We start from the raw sequence: 23544 nt of genomic DNA on the forward strand, positions 1-23544 counted from the left end.
TTGTGGGTTTTGCCACCCCTTTCTTCCTTCTCCTTGAAGCTCAATCTCTGCCCCTCCCCACTAATTACCTGGTTTGTTCTTATAGTGGGTAGGCTTATAGGCTCTGCCATGAGTTAGCTAACGAGTAATTTGGCCTGAGTCTTTCTGTATGAGTTAACTATACAAAATCCTTTTATCCCCTTTGTTACTTTTACCAGACATGTAAGTGTTCTTTGTTTCAGGAAATGCTTGATTTTGCTGATTTTTCAGATCTCTGCTTTAGACTACTCTCTGCCTCATTGGAACAAGCACTCCCTCTCTCCTTCTCCCCTACCCTCTTTTTTCTCCGTCCTCTTCCCTGTTCCCAGTATTTGTTCTCAGTACTTTCTGATCAAGTCAGTGTTCTATAGCAACCTCATTTCTCATGTATGGAGCACGTCAGTGTGAAATGTCTCATCCTTTTGGGTTTCAGTGTACTTTTCTCATTTGAGAGTTTACATTGTCTGTAAACTGCACTTTACTGTAGTTAGAAGGTCTTCTTAGAATCTGTAATAATCCATAGTTCTAGTCTGTGGGAACTTCTGGCTAACTGTATACCTCCTACATGCACCTCCTTTTGTTCTGTTTTTATTTGCATCCTTCAATAGTAAAAATCACCAAAAATCCATGGTTTTCTCCTTTTCTGACCTTGTATGATATTTGTTTATGCCATAAAATACCGTTTTTAGCATTGATTTGTCACTGTAATACTGCCAGAAGTTATGTTTTATTTTATTTACTGGTAATATTGCTTAAGTTGACATAAAAATTTCTATACTCTAGCTGCAACTAGTTGGTACACTCCTAGAGTACAGGCGCTGTATCTGTTTGCATCCCCAGTGATTGAATTCAGTGCCATAGGTAATAGATGTTGGTAATATTTATTACATCATTGTTAATGATCTCAGTGGAGTGGTATCTACATACGATTGAATGTTGACTCTCTGACCTAGGGAAATGAACCAGATGATTTCTGCACAGAACTCCTGATATTCCTGCTTTCTCTTAGTTAATGCCCATAGAGAGTCTTTATTAACCTTCACCAACAGAAGGAAGCTGAGGATAATTCAAAACACTGAGTACTTCAGAATACATTTTGGGTTTTCCTGTGTGATGTTGAAGATGGACTTGCCACCTGCAAATTCACATGAAAATGAGTAATAGTCTCATCATAAAGACTAATCACTCAGGAGCTGAGTAGTTGTCCATTTATTCAGCCTCTGCTTTTGGGTACCCGTTATTTGCACCCTTCCCTGTAAACAGATGACCTAAGGGAAACATCCATCAGGCAAGATTTCCCCTTAGCTACTGTTCAGAACAAGATACACACTTTAAAAGATTTTTCTAAAAACTGTGTTACAAAAAAAAAATAACTGTATAGAATACAAATGAAGAAAATGATCAGAAATTTGGGGTGATGACAATAAACTTGGAAGATACTTTGCCATATAAAAATATGAACAATACAGTTAATTGTGATTCAGGGGGAATATACAACTCTAGGGCTGTTTACTCTTCATTTTACAATGTCCTGTAAATATTTTGTTTCACATTTATTTCTAACAAGATTTTGATAATTGATTTTCCAATAAAGCATAAAGACTATGAATAGGTAATAATGAATAAAAAACAATTTAGTTCATATGCCTTTAATCAGATTGGGTCTGAGTTTTGGAATTTTTAAACTAACTCTTCTTTTCTTTTTAGGTTGCGCCTTGGTGCTGCATTGGCCGTATTTTGGCACGCAGAATGCTTCATTCTATGATGGTCTTTTGATAAGGTTACCTTGCTAGAGTTTGGAGCAGGGCCTCAGGTAGGTGGCTTTTATCATTATATGGCATGACTTTCAAAGTGATTGATTATTCCAGTCACTAAGATAAGATACAATATTAAAAGCTTTGAAAAGCATGCCACATAATAAGCATGCCACTTACTATTTAAAGGTCTGTCAATATCTATTGTGTTCAGCAGGACATCATTAATAGTTACAGTGTAATGGAAGGATTGGAATACTGGCAAGTACAGTCTTCCTTACTCTGCACAACATGGGTAACTGCTGTAAAAGCTTATTTGTTCATATTCCCCAAAAAGCCCACAGATGAACTCTTAAGTTCTTCTTGGAATCTTGTGATAGTCTCTTCCATGTTACCCCCATATCTCTTTCAATCAGCTGGGAAGGATCTGATTAACAATGGCAGGTGGGAGGTAGCTAGCTCTGCTTACTGGACAAGGCAGAGCTAGAATCAGGAACTCAGCAGGACCACAGTTTGCTACCCTTGTTGGAAAGAGGACACGCATGACAGTCTAGATTTCTCAGTCTGTAGATGCAGCTCAGTGACTCAGAATCAAGGTGTAGCAATACTTGGAAACCCAGGCACATAATGGATTTGGTACCAGGTAAGTCTGTCAGCAGGACTTCACACACAAGATCGAGGTTTAGCTGCCAGGTCCCTCAGCAGCCCTAGGATGGGAAGACTGGTTGAAACAAAGATAGCTGTGCCAAGTACCAGAGGATGGGCTCGAGCTCCTAAACTGCACCGCCACCAGGCAGGGGCCCAGCCCTCAGGGAAGAAGGACATAGGCTGAGAGCCAGACCGGGCCTCATAGTACATATGAACAGAGCTTTGTAACCAAATAAAAGGTGCATAAATTAACCTGGCTAAAATTCTCTGATAAGCACAGTGTTCTATGGAGATTAAGCATTACAATTAAGTCAGCATAAATTTTTAGTCTTTTGTATATTATAAACACTCTTAAAACATATGAAAAGCTATTAATGGTTGTTTATTGTTATAGGTTAAGGATTTTTTTCCTTCTCCATTATAGTTTTTAAACTTGTTGATAAGGGAGCTGGTTTTTAACAACTAGAAAAAGAAAAATTTTATCACTTTTAGCCAATTTTATGCTGGTTTTCTCCTTTTGATTTCTATCTGAAAGCAGTCAAAAATGTTCTCTGATATTTTCATCATTATCTGTACATTTTAATTTCTCATGAAGAGCATCTCCTTTAAAGGTTTTGAATTTTCCTTTTTTCATTTTTCCTTTCTATAGAATTACATTGACTATTTCCAGATGATAAATTATAATCAAAACACGTTGTATGTGCTTAAGGAGCTATGGGATAAAACACTTGAAAGCAGAAATGTTCTGAAAATTCAGGCTGGCTGAGAGTCACCCAGGTGTGTCTCTGAGCCTGTCAGGGACACCTGCACACCTCTGAGCGGCATGTGCCTCAGTCTCCCTTGCTGTCAACACCCATTGACAGAAACAGGACAGACTCCCAGGTGCTCATAATGCTGTGCTAGGTTCCTGCCTCTCCACCCAAACAAACTAGCAGTTTCATTCTGTGGGTTTGTCTTTAGAGCCTGCCGTAAACAGATTTGGAAATTTAGGAGCTCCAAAACACATTTACCTGCTTGTAATTCTTGAAGTTGTTTCAAGGAATTCTATTTGTGTTCAACAAATATTTATCAGAGATCTACTACTATTGGGATTCTGACCAGGTGCTGGGAGTATAAGGGTGAATAATAGCTTGCCTGGAGATGAATTTACAGTCCTGAGGAGGAGACAGGTAATTTCCAGAAAATCTTTAGAACCCATATCAGGGGTTCAATAATGAGAGAGGCAAAGTTCTGAAGTTCATTCTTGTGCAGTTAGAATCACTCAAATACAGTTACCAAGTGTCTTATTAGTATAGCTGGCAGAATGTGTGGGTCCTCTAGAGGCAGAGGGAGTGGCTACCCTGATTGGGCAAGTTTACCTAGAACTGATCCTACTTCAACTGTGTGGGAATAAATAAAAGTTGTTTCCAGAAGTAGTTTGGTCCAGGATAGCCACGTGGGCATAACTTAGAGAATAACAGTGATGGCATATATAGATCCCGACCTGGATGCAGGTTCTGTTTTCATTTCATTGTTTAGTATTACTCAAGATTTTGTACACACTTAACATTTATACCTTATTGACTACATGCACAAGCCTCTGATTAAAGTTCATTTTGAGCTGGCTTAAAACTAATTATCTGGGGCCTCCTTGGTGGCTCAAGAGGTTAAGAAGCAGCACTATGATGCTATCCATAGACACTGCAGCACTGGTTCAATCCCTGGCCCAGGAGGTGATCCACATGGAGCAACAGACCTCTTCCGGTCTTGCCCGCTGCTCCCCTCAGCAGTGTGTTTCAGTACATCTTCCTGTTCTGCTCCCCACTCTGTCTCTAGTGAATCCTCTCACCCCCTGCATCTCTGGCCTGCACCCCAGCTCTTGTATGCATAAATAAATCTTTTAAAGTAATTAAAAAATAAAAAATTATCTGCATGAACTTTTAAAATGAAGTAAAACATTATCACTTTGGTTTTAAAGTATACTCTTTCTACCTTCCCATTTGAATTTACTACAGATTGAATGAGTGCTTGAACCCTGACTTATGCTGTAGTTGTAATTTTAATAGCATTAGGATGAATGAAATCATGTCCTCCAAATATTTAGAGTCCTTCAATGTGAACATTTCCATAGTGTCAAGCATGCTTTTTGTAACCCCAGGAAGTTAAGGAGTTTGTGGTAATAAAAACATAAACGACTCTTCACAAATTGGGAGATAGGCAATTTTCAGGTTGCACTGACCTATGAAGTACCTACTTTATAATTCTAGCCAGGGCTAGAATTTTTGGAGATGCTTTATATTTTGGAAATGCTTTATATCAAAACAAAACCAGGAAAACTTCTGAAATTAAAGTTTTGATTAAGCAATCATACTTTCTGTTCACATGTAATCGTTAACTGTTTGCTCTCTCAAGTATCGTTGCTTCCTTTTTATATAATTCCTCTAATTTCCTGTTTGCAAATACTGACTGCCCTTTGCTAAGAAAATGAGAATACCCTGGTGAACCACCCATTTGTATTTTATTTTTTTGATAAGCATATGCAATCATGGGGGCTGGGAGGAATCTTCCAAATAGTAGTTAAAATGCTTACTTCCAAGTTATGTATCATTAAAAGAGAAGTAAAAATTTTGACCTATCATGATATTCTTGCTCCATAAAATAATTAACCAAGGAAAATATTTCTGAATTGAGATAAAATTTATTTGAATGTTATATCTTCAGCAGATATCTCTCTGGGTACACTAAGAAATGAATAAACAGCCATACCCACATGCAAAGTGACCCAAAAAGGAACCTAATTGTATACATAGAAGTGACATTGGAATTTTTTGGTTCCATTTTGGAATTTGTTGACTTTTCTACCTGTCCTTAAATAAATCTATTTCCCTTTACTTCTATTAGCTTTTGCTATTTGTATATTAGATATAAAACTTTCTGAATATCAATAAGACTGACTTCTATGGTAAATTTCAAAATGATTGTCGTAGAACTCTATGTTAATGAATTGCTCAAAATAATGTTAAATACAGTAGTTACAAAAGGACATCCTATTTTAATTAATTTTAGTTAGCTATGACATCTACTATAGGAAAATAAATACTGTACCAGTTTTCAGTGTTTCAAGTATACAGTGAGTTTTTGGGTACCTACCACAGCTTAAGCGGATCTGACCCAGTCTCAGCTCCTTTCCCTGTCTCCTGCTTCTCAGTGGGCACTCCTGTTCCTTTCTCTTATTGAATATAGGCAGCCTCATGTGATTACCTAATAATCCTTTCAGCTCCAGGCCAGGAATGGGCACTGGCATCAGGAGTGTTTCCACTTTAGCAATTTTTGTTAGGAATAGGGACCAAATTGATATTATTCACTTTATACTAATTTATTCCTTAGCAATAAGATCAATCAGATAAGACTTATTTTCTGAAACAAAAGTGTTTTAGAAACTTTAAGTATTACAGTTGCTGTTGTTTTAGTCTAAGACTATAAATAGCTACTAAGTTTCAAAAATACTTTCTGTTCTCTTAGTTTGTTGTTACCAAATTATACTCATGCTGTATTCCTTTTGACTTGAGTATGGGTATATTTATTCTACGCTTGTTTATGTGGTGCTTGAGCAAGCCTCTCGTTCATTTTGTTGCTGGAAGGCACTTACCTTGCTTTAATTTTTTTCATTCTGAAATTTCAGCAATATTTTTTCTTTCTTTGATGGAAACAGCAGTGACTAACTGACACAACTCCTGCCCCAGTGTTACTGACAGTTTACTTTTAAATTTCTTAGATTTTTATAGTTGCAAGGATTTTCCTCATTTTATCTCTAATATGTGATTTTACAGATCTGTGGGAATTGAATGCTATAAAAATTTCCACCTTATCATACAAGATCAAAAATGTTCTAAGCATACAGTTGCCCTTCAAAATTAACTGTGTCTTCAGTTGTGTTATCCTGTTGATAGAATCTTTCACAATATTCAAAACTCTGTTGTGTTTTATACATGTAAACGAAAGTATTAACTGCTGGTAAGTTTTCTTTTGCAAGCTACCTTATTTACTCTATATGAAAAAAACATGTTTTAAGCTAATGTTGACATTTTATGCCTTTATTTACAAATGGTGTTTTATGATTAGCATATGGAAGAATAAAGCTTTGATTATAGATGCCATTGCCCTTAATTAGCAATGTCTTTGTTTAACTTTTAAGTATAAAAGCATTATTGATGCAGGTAAGTGTTACAAAAATTCACAGCTGTTACAGAAATGACTATCAGAACTGTGGAATTTAAAATATAGAAACAGTTTCAATACAGGCCTGTTCTTTCTGCCTTCATCCTCATGGGAATTCATTTTAGTAGACCCTCTGATGTATGATTCATTTTTGCTTGTTATTTTTCTCGGTGAGTCACTGTTTTAGAATGTAAAACATAGGAAGATAAATCTGTGTGTGTGCAGGCATACTCAGTCTTCTCTTTAATTATTGTTTTTATATATGCAAATTTGCCCTAGAAAAAAAAAAATGTTTTGTTACTAGCAAAAGCAGGAAGGGTTTTCTGAAATACTTTTATCTTCTAGTGATTTGAAATATACATGTGTACATTTTCCACCTTGCTTCACAACTCTTTGGACCAAGGGAAAAAAGAACTGTAATCATTTAAAAAGCATAGTAACCAGCCTTCATATGTAACAACGGGAAAATGGGTATACATTTTGTTGCAGACTTTGCAGAATAGTAGTCACAATGCTTTAAAAAAAATTTCTTAATACTTCAAAAGAGATCACACATATTTTAACATTATGTAGAATTAGGAATACTTATAAACTTTATATTTTCTTGTGTTTATTATATCAAACAAAATAACAGTGAACTCTGTCACGCTCCTGGTTTCCCTTGTTTTAGGAAATAACTAGCAGTCCTTTGGAATTATTTGACCCAAAATAAGACTCATAATAGTTAGGCTGAATTTAGGGAAATTAACTATGACTTTGGGATTGTGTTTTGTGATAAATGAATGAAAATGCTGGCTTTATTATTTTATTTCAGACTGTAATATATAATGGATAATTTGTAAACTATTGTATTTCAAATCAAGATACATAATTTTGATCTATATTTAAAACTTTAACGTATTTTCATAAATGCCATTGAACAGTAAGCATAAATAAAATTTTAATGAATGTATTCTGGATGTAATAAAATTATATTCATGAGGAAAGGAAGAAAATATATATTTGCTTGCTAGTCAATGATGGTTTTAGATTTTTTCCTACCCAAATCACTGTCCACTCAGACAGATATAATAGCTATTACTTAACTGCTGTTTAAATTATTTAAAATTTACTTTGTAAACTGTCTTTATTAAAAGAAGCTTTTAAAATTTTAAGTTTGTTTCCTTTCGGGAGTCAGATCTGACTACTCTGAAAGAGAAAATAGACACTAACCCCATTCTTGTATTTAAAGTATAAATGACAGACTCTATCCACTCACAAGTTGGTTTGCTAAGCTATCCTTCTAGAATATAATCGGATAAGGGTAAAATAGAAGTGTTAGGACATAAGCCCCTTCTTGCTATCAAGATCTTGAGCTGCTTTGAGCCTCTTACATTAAAATGCCAATGATAATAAATGCAACTACCTGTCAGGTCCTTTGAATTCCAGGGAGGTTATAGAGATGAAAACACTATGCCTATACTGTATGTATATTATTAAAATAACATGATACACAAAACAGGCTTTCATATTCCTAATTACCCTTCCAAAACTCAGTTATGTGCCCTGAGCAAGTAAGTATTTACAAAGTTAACTTTATTATTTTGCAATTTTGATGTGCAGAGTTCAGTTCTTCCATTTATGCATGCCCTGTGCTTACAAAAGAATGGAGCTTTTGCTTTAACTTTTTAAATATCTTTTGTTGGTCTCAATTTTTATTTTTCTTTTAAACGTGAGAAAATGCTGCTTTCAGATAATACTTGTAGTATTTTTGTAATGATGCTTGAATGTTCTCTATTAAATATTTTATTTTCACATCACCAAATTCTTAAAGTACAGGACCATTTTCTATTGGGGAAATTAATTAGATTTGTGTTTAGAACAATAAAATTATTTTCATTTAGCTTGTCAGTGGTGAATCCTTTTGTTATATGTTGACTATTTGATTTGTATTTCCCCTCTCAAGTTCTTATATTCATGATTTCTGGTTAATCTTTATAATTCAAGTTTACTAACTTTCCTATGCCATGTATATTCTATTACAGATAATCCTATCTTTTTCTGCCTTTTGACTATTACTCTTTTCACATTTATTTGTTCAACCAAGAATTATTAGGGTTTTTTCTTTGTGTTCTTAGTCTACTGAGGATCATGCTACAAATGGACACTTTTGAGAAATACCACATTTTTCAACAATGATCTCTTGAAACCAAATGATGCTTTCTTCCTGACCCCCTTCTCTGTAGTAGTCCATATTTACTTTCCTTGCATGCTTTTGAAATCTAAAGAGCACAGAGTTGTTGCTACATTTCAGCAATCCTTGCAGCATTCTGAGAAATGAATTGTCAGGTACTGCAGATAACAAAAATGTACTCAGAGAAGCCCAAGTTGCACAAGTTTGTACAGTGTGGACATGTGAGTGCTTCTATTGGGTGTTTTCTGTTCTTTGGTGAGGTTCCAGATGCACTGTCTCCAAGAGAGAATTTAGTGTTTCTCTTCTGTAATATTATTAATGAAATTTTGATCAGTTTGGTTTACCCATAGTAACCCTAATATCCATTTCTCTTAGTAGACACGTTAGATTTTAAAATTTTAATGAATTTGGGAAAGAAGTGGGGAATCATTCAGCATCACAAAATGCCATTTATATAGGTAATACTATTTTACCTTTTGTTTCTGCATTTATTTGGTCATGTAAATGTGCTTAGAACTAATAATTTGCAATTGGTGAAAATTAATGCATGACTCATAAGCAGAATATGGAATGTAAGCATGTGCCATGAAATTGCAATTCTTTATCCTTTATTTTCCATCATTTACTTGCTGGTTCTAGTTAGAGTGTAGTCCATCCTTATTTTTTTGTTTCATAGATTGGCCAAAATGGGAAGGACTGGATTCCGCTCTCTTCCACGAAGAGTGAATGGAACTGGCTAAGATCAAGGTCTGAGGCTTTTTCCATCTGTCATCAGGTATTCATTGAACAGAAATCACTGCAATTCTATGCATGTACCTTTAAAGTACTATATTTGATTGATAGGTATATTATGAATGTGAAATTTTATTCAATGTTGAACTTACAACCTTGTATTTATCCTATAGTTTAAATGTACCTATAACTAATTTGAGTTTTGTAATTATTAAGATAAAAAGGTATTATTTATTAGCCATTAAAAAATTTCAGCTGGTCTTAGAAAAGTGTAATATTTGAAATCTGCAATTCTTCATTGCTCAGTATGTACATCAAAAATAACAGTACATAAAAGATTACCTGTTACTCCATATTATCACCAATTTTTATATAATCAATGTTTAAATATTGTTTCATGTTGCATTTTTAGTACATTTTTTTCAAAACATGGAAGTCAACATTTTCCCCAATTGGAATTCTCTGCCCGTGACAAATGTGACCAGTATTTAAAAATTTTTGAATATTAGTTACCTACAGGAATTTAAATACTATGCTGATTTTACAACTGAAAAATTTACCAACTTGTTTCCCACAGATGTCAATAGGTGGATAAAAGAATCATGTTAGGAAATCATGTAATTAAAAGTACTTTTTTTTTCCTTTATTGCTTTATACCAATTCACAGTGTCATTACTGGTTATTGCAGAATAGCTGTTTTGATGTTTCTGAGAGAGGGGCTGTATCTTAAATAAGAATATAGCAGGAAAAGAACAATTCCCTGAGATTCAGAAAATCTAAAACTTAAGGAAACATACTATATTAGCATTACTAATGTCAGTTGTTTTAATTGTGTTAATGTCACTTTTAAACTGCAGGGGAAACATAGGCAATTTGAACAGCATGAAAGAAAGCTTTTTCCTGTATCTACTTACGTGAACTAAATCCTAAGTCACCTATGTGGTTTACACTTTAAATGATTGGATAATTTTTCTCTTTTGCTATTTAATGACAGCCTCTACATCGAATACATTAGAAACTATTATCATGTACACTTAATTTTTTAAATTATAGGAATTTAGAGTTTCTGCAAGAGTATAACTGAAATTTGCAAAAAAAGTCAGTACCATACATAAAATTTGTCAAGGCAAGTGTCCGTACCAAAACACAACTACATAAAGAAATTGGTTTTCATTTGTTTCTGAATTTATCATAGGGTGAAAAATCCAGTTGATTAGTAGTTGATAACAGTCGTTTAATCATGTTCAGTATTTAAAATTATGTCTTTTTAAAAGAAGTTGCAAGTATTATTTCTCTGTCTTTTAAAAGTACATTGCTAAATAAACTAACATTCATGAACCTTGGAGAGTCATTTAACTCTTATTTAAATTGGATCTTTAGGGAATTGATTTTCTTACTCTGAGAAATATAGTCGATGATATTTACTATCTCTTGTCTATGAATTTTCAAAGGTTTCAGTCAGCTTTAAATTTTTTCAAGTAGACATTTTCTTTGCTGTAAGTTATGTACCATTTCATTTTTCTCACAGCACTGATAAAGAGTTGAAACTCTGACATACCTTTTTACCAACCTGAAATACCTCCTAATGATGTATCCTTGCACAGGTGCTGTGCTCTAAACCAGTAATCCCACATGTGTGTCACACAGGGCTTACAGGTGTGTCAAAGACTGATCCCCTGAGCTTTGGGGATGCCTGATGACCCTAACTTAACCACTGACCTCAGTGTGCCCCATGAACAGGACCATTTTCTATGATGAGGAAAATGGTGAGGAAAATTACTCCAGCTGAATCTTCCCTCTAAAACAAGGTCATGATCCTTACCTAAAATACAACAAAAAGTTTTTCCATTTCAAGAACACATATTTGTTATGAAGATAAGTATTTTCCACTCTTGACTCAGAAACCCTTCTGTATGTAATGACACTGGTATAAAGAGTAATTTTCACTTTGGGTGGTGGGCCCAACTCTTTCAGGCCTCTGGTGTCTACATTAAGTGCTTCTTCCATGGACTGAATGGTTCACAAGGTGCCTAAAAGAGTTATCAGTTGTTTATATTTTCTTTTAATACAGGATGTGACTACAGCCAATTTGTGCAAATTAAAAAGATTTTTAGACATTCACATATTTATGTTTTATATTTATGTTCCATTACATTTATGTTCCGTAGTTCCTTATGAAAATTGAAGCTCAGTAATGCCACTTTTAATGTTGTCTTTCGATGCTTCGTCAAAGTACCCAAAAATCACTACTGCTTTCCCTAAGTGCAAATGCTTGACAAGTGGAATGTCAGGGTACATGTGGACTGTCCATTCTGAGCAATGCGTTAATATGTATTTTGACAAGTATAAGGAAACCTACAGATATTACATTAGACCAGCTGAATCCATTTTATGATTTCTTTTTTAATTCGAAAGCATCACATAAGCAAATAAATTTTTTTTAATTAAGTTTAGTTACAAACTAGTTGTTTCTTATTTTTTTTTCCAGTCCCTTTTTGCTTTCTTTTACGACCACATGAAACTTGAGAAGCCACCTAAAGCTAAATCATTTAGTGGAGTTGGGCAGTTCCCAAGTGTCCAACAAGAAGGCCTGGTTTAGGCTGCGATGGCCACTGTCATTCCTGGTGATTTGTCAGAAGTAAGAGATACCCAGAAAGTCCCTTCAGGGAAACGTAAGCGTGGTGAAACCAAACCAAGAAAAAACTTTCCTTGCCAACTGTGTGACAAGGCCTTTAACAGTGTTGAGAAATTAAAGGTTCACTCCTACTCTCACACAGGAGAGAGGCCCTACAAGTGCATACAACAAGACTGCACCAAGGCCTTTGTTTCTAAGTACAAATTACAAAGGTATTCAACTCTATTTGTCTTTCAGATTATATTTTCTATAATGTTGGCCATTTGAAGCCATTGTAAACGTATATAATTGTATACACATTTTTTAGCTAATTTACAGAGAGGAAATGTTAAGTAGATTAGACAATGGCTAGCTTTGGTATTCTAAGTCACATACTTATATGTGTTGGTGTCTTTAATTTTTTTGAATAAAATGCTTAATGACAGTAGAATTTCCATTTGTACAAAGAAATTACAACAAGAAAAGAGTATGGACGTTTGCGTGAGTATATTCAGTCTTGCTCATTTGCTTTTGTTGTAATAGCTAAAAACCAGCAAAAACTAAAGTGGCAACTTAATGACTCAAGTTCTGCAGTGTTTAGGCACGTTAACTATCCTTGTAGCATAGATATTAAGTTAAAAAGTGTCCATTATTCAGGAAATTCTGTTTTAGCAGAATAGTTTAGCTTCCATTTGAAAAGTGAATACATACCATTTTTGTCATGATACTTACAGAATATGTCTGTGTTTAAAGGCACATGGCTACTCACTCTCCTGAGAAAACCCACAAGTGTAATTATTGTGAGAAAATGTTTCACCGAAAAGATCATCTGAAAAATCACCTACATACACATGACCCTAACAAAGAGACGTTCAAGTGTGAAGAGTGTGGCAAGAACTACAACACGAAGCTTGGATTCAAGCGTCACCTGGCCTTGCATGCTGCAACAAGTGGTGACCTCACCTGCAAGGTCTGTTTGCAGACTTTCGAAAGCACAGGTGTGCTTCTGGAGCACCTTAAATCTCATGCAGGCAAGTCATCAGGTGGGGTGAAAGAGAAAAAGCACCAGTGCGAGCACTGTGATCGCCGGTTCTACACCCGGAAGGACGTCCGGAGACACATGGTGGTGCACACTGGAAGAAAGGACTTCCTCTGTCAGTATTGTGCACAGAGATTTGGGCGGAAGGATCACCTGACTCGACACATGAAGAAGAGTCACAATCAGGAACTTCTGAAGGTCAAAACAGAACCAGTGGATTTTCTGGACCCATTTACCTGCAATGTTTCTGTGCCTATAAAAGATGAGCTCCTTCCGGTGATGTCCTTACCTTCCAGTGAACTGTTATCAAAGCCATTCACAAACACTTTGCAGTTAAACCTCTATAACACTCCATTTCAGTCCATGCAGAGCTCGGGATCTGCCCACCAAATGATCACAACTTTACCTTTGGGAATGACGTGCCCAATAGATATGGATGCCGTCCATCCTTCTCACCACCTTGCTTTCAAATACCCATTCAGTTCTACCTCATATGCAATCTCTATTCCTGAAAAAGAACAGCCATTAAAGGGGGAAATTGAGAGTTATCTGATGGAGCTTCAAGGTGGTGTGCCCTCTTCTTCCCAAGATTCTCAAGCATCATCATCATCTAAACTAGGGTTAGACCCACAGATTGGGTCCCTAGATGATGGCGCGGGGGACCTCTCCCTGTCAAAAAGCTCCATTTCTATCAGTGACCCCCTAAACACACCAGCTTTGGATTTTTCTCAGTTGTTTAATTTCATACCCTTAAATGGTCCTCCCTATAATCCCATATCAGTGGGGAGCCTGGGAATGAGCTATTCCCAAGAAGAAGCACATACTTCTGTGTCTCAGCTTCCCCAGCAAACACAGGATCTTCAGGATCCTGCCAACACTATAGGTCTGGGTTCTCTGCACTCACTGTCAGCAGCTTTCACTAGTAGTCTAAGCACAAGCACCACCCTGCCACGTTTCCATCAAGCTTTTCAGTAGGACCCCAAGACATTGATTTATTGCAAAAAGTATGTGTAGCCCTGCTTTAGATCACCGATTTTATTTTAGTGCCTACCTTAAGACAGTATAAAAATTTCTGCTTTTGTATATTACCAATTTTCATTAAGCCAGTATAAGATAGAAACTAGCTTTTTAAATGAGCTTTGGAACCATTTGTGTTCAGTTATGTTTACCTGGGTATTTTGTCCTGATTCACTGCCAATTGTCATATTTTAAGATCATTTTTCATCTAGAAAAGCCATTATCATCAGTAAAGCCTTACAAATCCCGTGTTCATATTACATTTAGATCTTAAAGTCTTCAATTTTGGCCAGTAACAATGGCTGCACCTTTTGACATTTGGCTCACATGATAGATTGTACATTTTCTAAAATGTGTATGAATAACTCAAGAGTTTTGAAATTTTTACTAGCCTCTGAATGGATTCATAATCAAACATTTCAAATGAATGAAGAATCCACTTGGAGAGAGATTAGATGTTTCTTAGGTATACCATGATTTCAGGTCAGTATATTTTGAAGGCTTGCTATTGTCTGACTTAAATGCTTGCTGTCTTTATGATGCGCATGTCAGGAAAACAACCTGAACACAAAGCACCAGTATTTATAGCAAAAAGAGACTTTTAGCAAGGTGACACAGCATTCCATGTTACTTAATAGCTGTCTTTAAATTTGTACACAGAATGTTTTGCCACGCTTCAAATTTCTTTCGCTTACTCCCTTTCCATTCAATAATACTAACAGTGGATGGGATTGGAGTGTTCAGAGTGAGTACATAGTTCTCTTGTAGTGTTTTCCACCTTCCATGACCAAAGGGTAGGTCAAGTACAGCCAGCAATTTTATTTTGACTATCTGTCCAACCTTAGTCCAGAATCTAGTGCCAGGGTGGAACACACGTGAGCTGTGTTGACCCCAGAGTGGACTGTCCTGGCTTATAGGATATGATAGACTCCTGAATGGAGTGACAGACATGAAGCACAAAGTTCAACTTGAAATCTTGTCTAGAGATCATATCCCCTGTTGCCAGGGTTGGAAACTGGACTCTTTAGGAGTTAAGTACAAACATATCCCTTATATCGCTTCTTGCTGAATTTAATAGGGTTTATTTCCCTTAAGAGCCAAAAGCCGAAAACAAAATAATACTCATACCCCAAAGGTGTCTTTCTCATTCAGTGTTAATTCATCTTTCCTCGCTGTTTTCAGGTGGCTAAGTTAAAGTAAATGTATTAGGAAACTACTTGAGGACTGACCACAGAGTTTTAAGCAAGTTAAAATATATACAGTAAAACCCCACTTTTACACGTCTCTGGGAGAGGGGAGTGAATGTTGCAAATAACTTGGATTTGTAGAGGGGGGGGAAAAGTAAAACAAGCACTATCTAGTTAACATGACAATAACAATATTGTGTTCACTGAATACAATAGTTACTACAGGCTTTCCTCATGTTAGACAACCACCATAATCTTCTCAAAGGTCAAATTATTATATATATTTTTAATATCAGATGGCACATCAACCTAAGAAACATTATATGTTAAGCACTTGTTAACACCTTATTTAGGGACCCTGTCCTTTGGGGTGGGTATGAGGGTGGAAGGTTTATAGAAAAGTATATGTCTCTTAAAAAAGAAAAAAAGATTTCTGAGCACTCATCAGCCCTAGATGGAGGCTTTTGCTTTCCTAGGGCCAATTATCACTGCAGATTGTGTTTACCAAGAATTACTAAAAATGAGTGCAGGTTACTGAATATAATACATTATTTAAAATATTTGGGAATAGTATAATTTGTGGAAAGATGTAAATTGTAATAATGTAAATGGGGGTTTCACTATATATATTATAAAAATATATATATACACACACACATATATCACACTTCATAGAATCAGAGTTGCTCTCTTAGGGAGCTTTGGCTCCTGATGTTTTATCATGCTCCTATTTTTTTTTAATCCTAGGAGCAGTAGTTTTTATACTTATGTATTTAAATTTTATTATTAAAATTACATTTTATTAAAAAAGTGTGTTCCAAAGGCATTAAAATTATATATGTTAATAAGGAAATACATTTAAAAATTTTCAAACTGCTCCTAAACTTTTGATTAGGAGAATATTTGCTCTGAAAGTAGGCTTTTAGCTCTGCTTTATTACTGCTTCCTTTAGTTTCTATGAAACAGATTGCTTACCTAAATCATTAATTGAATGATTAGTGTTCAATATTGCTTTAATCACCATTTTTTTAAAAAAAAGAAAGAAATTTGGTGACAGAGCACAAATAGAAAACCTATTTTTAAGTAGAAATCACAAATAGGAAGTGTGGAAGCACTATTTTATCAAAAAATTGCTGAAGGAGAAGTCAAGTTAATGAGCTGAGACATTGGCCTTAGTAGGCTGTATTTCATTTGCTAATAAAAAAAAAAAATACAAGGGAGTACTAGGATTTACTAAATAGGCATTTTGGTAATGGGGAGTGGCACCATATAGATAAATATATTTTTAGCCTAATTCTCGCCCTGCATAGAACTCAAATAGATGGAGGCACATCTTTCAGGGCACCAGTGTTAAAATTGTAGTGTCTTAATATTCATATATACACCTCTTTGCCTGTTGCTGCCCCACAGACTTGAAATAACACTTCCAAATAAGAGGGAATTCAGCTAATTTGTTTTTAAATTGACTATAATGGTCACTAAACCCTTATTGAGAGAATTTTTATTAAAGAAAGGCAGACTAATTTATTTCAATTGCACAATGGTCTAACAAGATGCAACACAGAATTGGCTCTTTTTTTTTTCCCTAGATAAAGTATGACATTAGTTTTATGTCAACTGGATGTGATTAAAAAAAAAATTATTGCCAATGCTGTTTTCATTCTCTGCTGACCAGAATCATTATCCTTGAAGTTTCTGGTAGTGCCTTTGCTTGATTTAACAAAAAAAAAAAAAAAAAAAAAAAGACAGAAGATCGTCATTAAGTAAAAATATTTCAGTTTAGAATTTGGACCTCAGACAAGATATTGAACGTCATTCAGTTTGAAGTTCCACATGTATGTACAAATTAGGTCACCAGACACAGAAGCATGAGTGTGGAAGGATCTCGGCACTGTAAGCAATATTAGCCATTCATGCATGCAAATATCTTTGTAGTTATCGGTCACTGTTAAAATTTGCATTTAAAAATCCTATTACCAAGTTCAGTTTTTCAAAATTTCTATTGTCCTGGCTGATCATGCACCACTCTTAGTGCAACTTTTTAATTTCATTTAGTGTTTTAAGCTATGTATTTTTGCCTATTTGTTGCTTATGCTTTATTATTTTTAGTCATTTTTGGAATATGGTGATATATTGTGTTAATTTGGACAGTGGCGGTTTTTAAAAACCATATACTGAATGAAACATGAGCCAGAGCTGATTGCTTTATTAAGCTAATAATGAATGTTAAAGAGTACATATTTTCAGGATTATTCATCTAGTAAGCAATACACCTATATAGGTCAATATTTTTTTAAAAAATAGAGCTTGGTCAACCTCTATTCTACACATATTACAAGATATAGCACTTTCAAAACGAATCTAAACTTTTACAGAACTTTCTTATAGGTTATGCCTTTTATTTTAAGACTTATTATAATTTGTTTCAAGTGCCATTAGATGATATATATGTAGGCCTTTGATATATAATGCTTTGTGTTCAAAGTGGTAGATGGTATTTTAAACAGGTACATTTTTACAGTGTTTTCTTATCAATTTGCTATATTGCACAGAATCAGTGTGTCTTTTCATACAGTTTTACAATGGTTTATTTTTTTACAAGGTTTACGTGTCTCAAAACACACTGTCTTCCCAGTATGTAAGTTAAAATATACCAGTTCACCCAAGTTGCTTCTAGCCTACTGAGATCCATATGACGCTGGAGGAGATCTTTTTAATGTTGAGTATTCTTCATTAGCAACAGCAGACTGTTAACCTCTGACAAACGAGTGCCTACGTTGACTTTGTCTTATTTTTTCTCACACTGTGTCAGTAGCCATGTCTACAGCACAGATAGTGTGTTGTGATTTCATAGCTTTATAGAAGTTGTGTTACATAGTTTTGTGCTAATCTATACAGAACTCCTTTGTCATTATATAAACAAAGTGATGCCACCAACATTGGTAAAGACACACTTAGATCACCCTGAAGCCCTTCTGCAATATTATCACCCCTCTGCGGATGGAAGGTAGTGTCTTTTGATAAGTTATCTAGCTCTAGAAATGACAGGACTGTTGCTAATGTATAAAACACTTCATTGTATAAGCTTCAGTGGTACAGATGAACCATAATGAATGTTTATCTTCTCAGAAACACTCCTTCACTATCATGTTGGATCATGCTGCTAATGTAACTTGGGATACAACTCTTCATGGTGCTACAAACTTCTCTATCTCGTTCAGTTGTATTTTTTTATCCATAGAAAAAAGGACTACAGTAGGTGTACAATATATTTTTATACTGTGACTTAATTTGTCATTAACAGACTTTTACACCACCCACCACAATGTATTCATGTGCACTTGCAAAAGGAAATCTTGGATGTGCAAATGTTACCAGAACAAACCCAGCTTTTGTCCACAATGTGACTAGCTCAAAATGAAAACGGGCTTTATGATATAGTGTGGAGTGAAGAACATGCTGTACATTACTAACAGCCCTTTGAATATAACAAAAACTGGGAATCCATTAGGAAATGGATTGCATCCTGCCTGAGCATAAGCTGGACTGCTGAAATTGTATTTTTAGCTGATGAAAAGTATTTGGACTAGTACTCTAAAAATGTTCTAATGGTAAAGTTTGGAGTCAAAATAGAAAAGAAAAAATCTGCATTCCAGGCTGAATTTTTGTATATTTTTATTGCCTTTAAAATCGCTCTTCTGTGATACCGGGAAATCAAGTGGCTTATCATGTATATCATGTACTTAAAATGTATTCACAAACTACTGTTGTATTTGTATAAAATATAGACAAAGATCGTATTTTTTGTGTGTGTATAAGCTCTGTAAAATAGCAATCACATTATGAAGCTGCAGCGATACTACATTTTAAACATCCACATCCAAAGAAGCAGGCTATTTATTGTCCAGTTACCCAGATATAAAATATTCATTTGCTGCTAATTAAACAATAGTACTGCAGCTTCTTGTGGCCTACAGTGTTAATGTTTGCTGTAAGAAAAAAATATGTGAACTCCACAAAATATGCGAATAAAATTATAGAGTGGCTTTAGATAATGCAGATCTTTCTGAAATTTTAACAGATAAATTTCTATTTGGTAAAACATTTTTTCTTCACTTTGGATTGGAAATACTGATAAATTTGATATATTTGCTAAATATAAGATTCTAGAAGCTGGCTCTAGGACATATTTTGTTATTGAAATGTACAGTTCTAGAGTTTCTTTGTTTTGTTTTAAAACTTTTGTACCTTTTAAGGAAGGATAGAAATTGTCAATAAAAAAGTCAAAACATGATGCATCAAAACTTTAATCCAGGTGAGAATTCAAAAAAGAATTCCAAAAAGCCTTTAGAATGTGTAAATTGATAATGGCCCTTGTTTATGAGATAAAATTGGCGTTAGGTGTTCATGTAACACTATCTTTCAATACTACAGATTATCCTTTTAGAAGGGGCTGTTTGTCTAAAATATTGCTAAAATTCTTGACAATTCATCTGAACCAAAACATCCAGGCATTCTATAATTACATCTAAAACTCACCTGATAATTAGTAATGTAGCTTCAAAAAGAGAAAGATTCAAAAAATTCAATTAATAAACTGTCCAGGAACCAACTGTAGAAATATTTTTTTATGTCTCACATCTCTTTCAGTATGATAGGAAAAACTCCCTTGACTTTCCTGTTTTAAGGCTCTCCTGCCTTTTTTTAAAGGTCTATTTATTTATGCATATAAAAACTGGGGTACAGGCCAGAAATGCAGGGGTGGTGTGAGAGGATTCACCAGAGACATAGTGGGGAACAGAACAGGAGATTGACTGAAATGCACTGCTGAGGGGAGCAGTAGCAAGACAGAAGAGGTCTGCTGCATCTTGTGGGTCCCCTCCCTGGCCGGGGATCAGGATCCAACTTGCTGCAGTAGCTATGAGCTGGTAGCTACCAAGCTGCGAGCTGCAATAGCTACTGAGCTGGAGCTGCAGTAACTAAGGATTGCTTCATAGTGCTGATGCTTAACCCCTTGCTACACCAGGGAGACCCCATCTTCTGCTTTTATGAAGGCCTCCCTGATGGTGCAAGGGGTTAAGCACAGCACTATGAAGCTATCCACAGCCACTGCAGCACTAGTTGGAACCCTGGGCCAGGGAGGTGACCCACATGGTGCAGCAGACCTCTCCTGTCTCGCCTGCTGCTCCCCCCAGCAGTGTATTTCAGTCAGTCTGCCTGTTCTGTTCCCCACTCTGTCTCTGGTGAATCCTCCCACACACACACACACCCGCACCCCTGCCTGTACCCCAGTTCTTGTATGCATAAATAAATAAATCTTAAAAAAAAAAAAAGTGATTCCAATATTGGCAGGGCCTCTTCACATGTTTCATTCCAGAAATCTGGAAGTACTTGTTAATTCTTAACACTAAATACATTTATATTTAAATTCATGCATATGAAATATTTCAAGGACCATTTATAGAGCAAAAATCCTTTTGCTTATTGTTAGAATACTCTGTGAAAAAAGTATGTTTGGGATTAATTCACTTGAGGTATATCTCTTTAATGGAAAATTAGAGATAGTTTTTTTTTCTTTTTTTTTTAATTTTTCCTAGAGGCATGTTTTATTTATTTATTTGTTTGTTTGTTTTGTTTATACATGCACTGGGTACAGTCAGAAGCACGGGAGGGTGAGAGAATTCACCAGAGCCAGAGCGGGGAGCAGAACAGGCAGAAGGACCGAAGTACACTGCTGAGGGGAGCAGCGGGCGGCAGGAGAGGTCTGCGCACCATGTGGGACCCTCCTCCGGTGGTCGGGGAGCAGCTGGGTATCGAACCGGCACTGCAGAGGCTGCGGGCAGCTTCGCAACCCAGCGCTCAACCGCTGCGCCACCGGGGAGGCCCAGAGATGTAGTTTTCTTATTGCATCATACAACCAATGGCACTAAAAGACTCAAAGTCTTAAATGAATGTTTATGTTGGTTTCCCATTAAGGGGACAGAAATGTTCGGTCTGGCTATAAACAGCTTGAATTTTGCTGTCACTTTTCCTTAATCGAACATTAACTCAAATATTTCTTATGCATAAGGCACAGCTTTATGCTAAGTCCTAGAGGTGTTCCAACAAAGTCGGTTTTATTATAATTCATTAATTTTTGATTGAGGTAATATTTGGGTACCCCCATCAGATTGCCACCATAGTGTAGTGACCACCAAATCACCCGTATTCCACCACCACTGTCCATTTTGCAAAGTCAGCTTTATGGAAGCATTTGAGTGAAGAAGGCAGATTCATTGTCACAAGGCAAGCTTGTCTTGAACCCTACCCAGTTACCCTTTTTCCTATATCAAAATGTAGTTTGTTTGTTTTTTTTTAACAATTTCGGCCTAAAACAAAACAACAAAACCCAGGATGTCCTGACTTCACTGTCATCCTGTACCACACAGAGGTCAATAATAAATCTTTCTGGGCCTCCCCTGGTGGCGCAGCGGTTAAGCGTTGGGTTGCAAGGCTGCCTGCAGCCTCTGAAGCGCCAGTTCTATCCCCGGCCACCGGCGAGGGTCCCACAAAAATAAATAAATAAATAAATAAATAAATAAATAAATAAATAAATCTTTCTACTCTGAAGATGGCCACTTTTGGCTAGTTTTATGTATCAACTTAAGTAGGCCACAGTATACCCAAAATAGACATCTAGTCAAAAGTTTAGCTCTTGCTGTAGAGTTAGTTTTTAGATGTGATTTTCAATCAGTATATTTTAAATAAAACATTACACAATGTGGGCCTCCCTGGTGGCGCAGGGGGTTGAGACGCAGCCTATGGGGCTATCCGCAGCCTCTGCAGCACAAGTTCGATTCCTGGCCAGCCAGGGAGCAGCCCACATGGTGCAGCAGCCCACATGGTGCAGCAGACCTCTCCTGACTCGCCCGCTGCTCCCCTCAGCAGTGTACTTTGGTCCATCTGCCTGTTCTGTTCCCCACTCTGTCTCTGGTGAATCCTCTCACCCCTCACGCTTCTGGCCTATACCCCAGCTCTTGGGTGCATAAATAAATCTTTAAAAAAAAAAAATTACACAATGTGGGTGGGTCTTAGAAAAGAGTTGTCTTGAGCAAGAGGGAATTCTGCCTCTAGCTGCCTTCAGACTCAAGCATAACAGCAGTTCTTCCTTGGGACTCCTGCCTGCTGGCCCTACACATTTTGGACTTTCCTACCACCACAATCACATGCTCAGCTGATTTCTTAAATCTCTATATGCACAACCTATCCGTTTCTTTGGAGAACCCTGACTAATACAGCTAGTATCAATTTTCACTCGTTAAGAGTTCCTGATTTTACCTTGAAGAAAGTAGAAACATTTTTCTCTCTGATATGCTGTTAGGGCAGAAAACAAATTCCCAGGTTCTAATTGCTTTTTTAAAAAGAAAGAAAAAAAAAGCATGGTATAGTCCTATCTATAAAGGAGTTCTCAGGATCTCCTATTCCATACTCTTATTTTCACTGCCACTGCAGATGAAAATGGTTTTCTCCTAATGAACAGGTATTCTTTTTAAAAAATGTGAAAGGGAAATCTGACTTTACTCAGTAGAAGCAGACTTGAAATGGAAACCAACGTTTATTACAGATACACAAGTACTTATGATTAAAAAATTTAATCTTTTTTAAAAACACGTAGACCATCCATTTATAGTAACCCCTCGGTCGGGCACTGTGTTCTGAAGGGATCCGGATCAGAAGTGCAATGTCTCCTCCTATAAGGTATGTGTTGTGATATTAGAAATTTGGGAAAGGTTTAACTTTTGGTTTATTTATAATTAGAGCTCTTTTATCTTTGGCCATTCAATGTTGTCAGTGTGGTCTGTAGTCTTATAAGAATGAAGTTGTTTCTAAAAATACTTAATTGATGTATTAGTATTCACAACACCTGATGTAATTTCTAAGCTGGTTCCTGTAACCAGATTTTCATGCCCTAGGAATGTTCACTGTATAAATAGTGTCATAACCTAAGAAATGACCTGGTTAGGATTTTAAGGTCTATATGCTTTTCCAATCCCAGAATAAATGGTGATTAGTAGTGGTAACAAATGTAAATCCTCACAGGTGTCTTCAAGACCACTTGTTCAAAGCCTTCAGGCAGATGGGTTTAACTTATCCCCAGTTAAGTTACCTTTTGCAGTAAGTGCTAC

General features: G+C 36.0%; 1 protein-coding gene across 1 annotated transcript; it reads left to right on the top strand.

Moving 5' to 3' along the window:
- Positions 1 to 12127: 12127 nt before the first annotated feature.
- PLAG1 (PLAG1 zinc finger) lies at positions 12128 to 14150 on the top strand (the record flags this gene model as incomplete). Its single annotated transcript, XM_084229524.1, has 2 exons — positions 12128 to 12369; positions 12890 to 14150. 2 exons carry the CDS (start codon positions 12128 to 12130, stop codon positions 14148 to 14150), a joined length of 1503 nt encoding a protein of 500 aa, XP_084085650.1.
- Between the last annotated feature and the right edge of the window lie 9394 nt (positions 14151 to 23544).

Source organism: Talpa europaea (genome assembly GCF_964194135.1).
Source record: "Talpa europaea genome assembly, chromosome: 3".
NCBI lineage: Eukaryota > Metazoa > Chordata > Mammalia > Eulipotyphla > Talpidae > Talpa > Talpa europaea.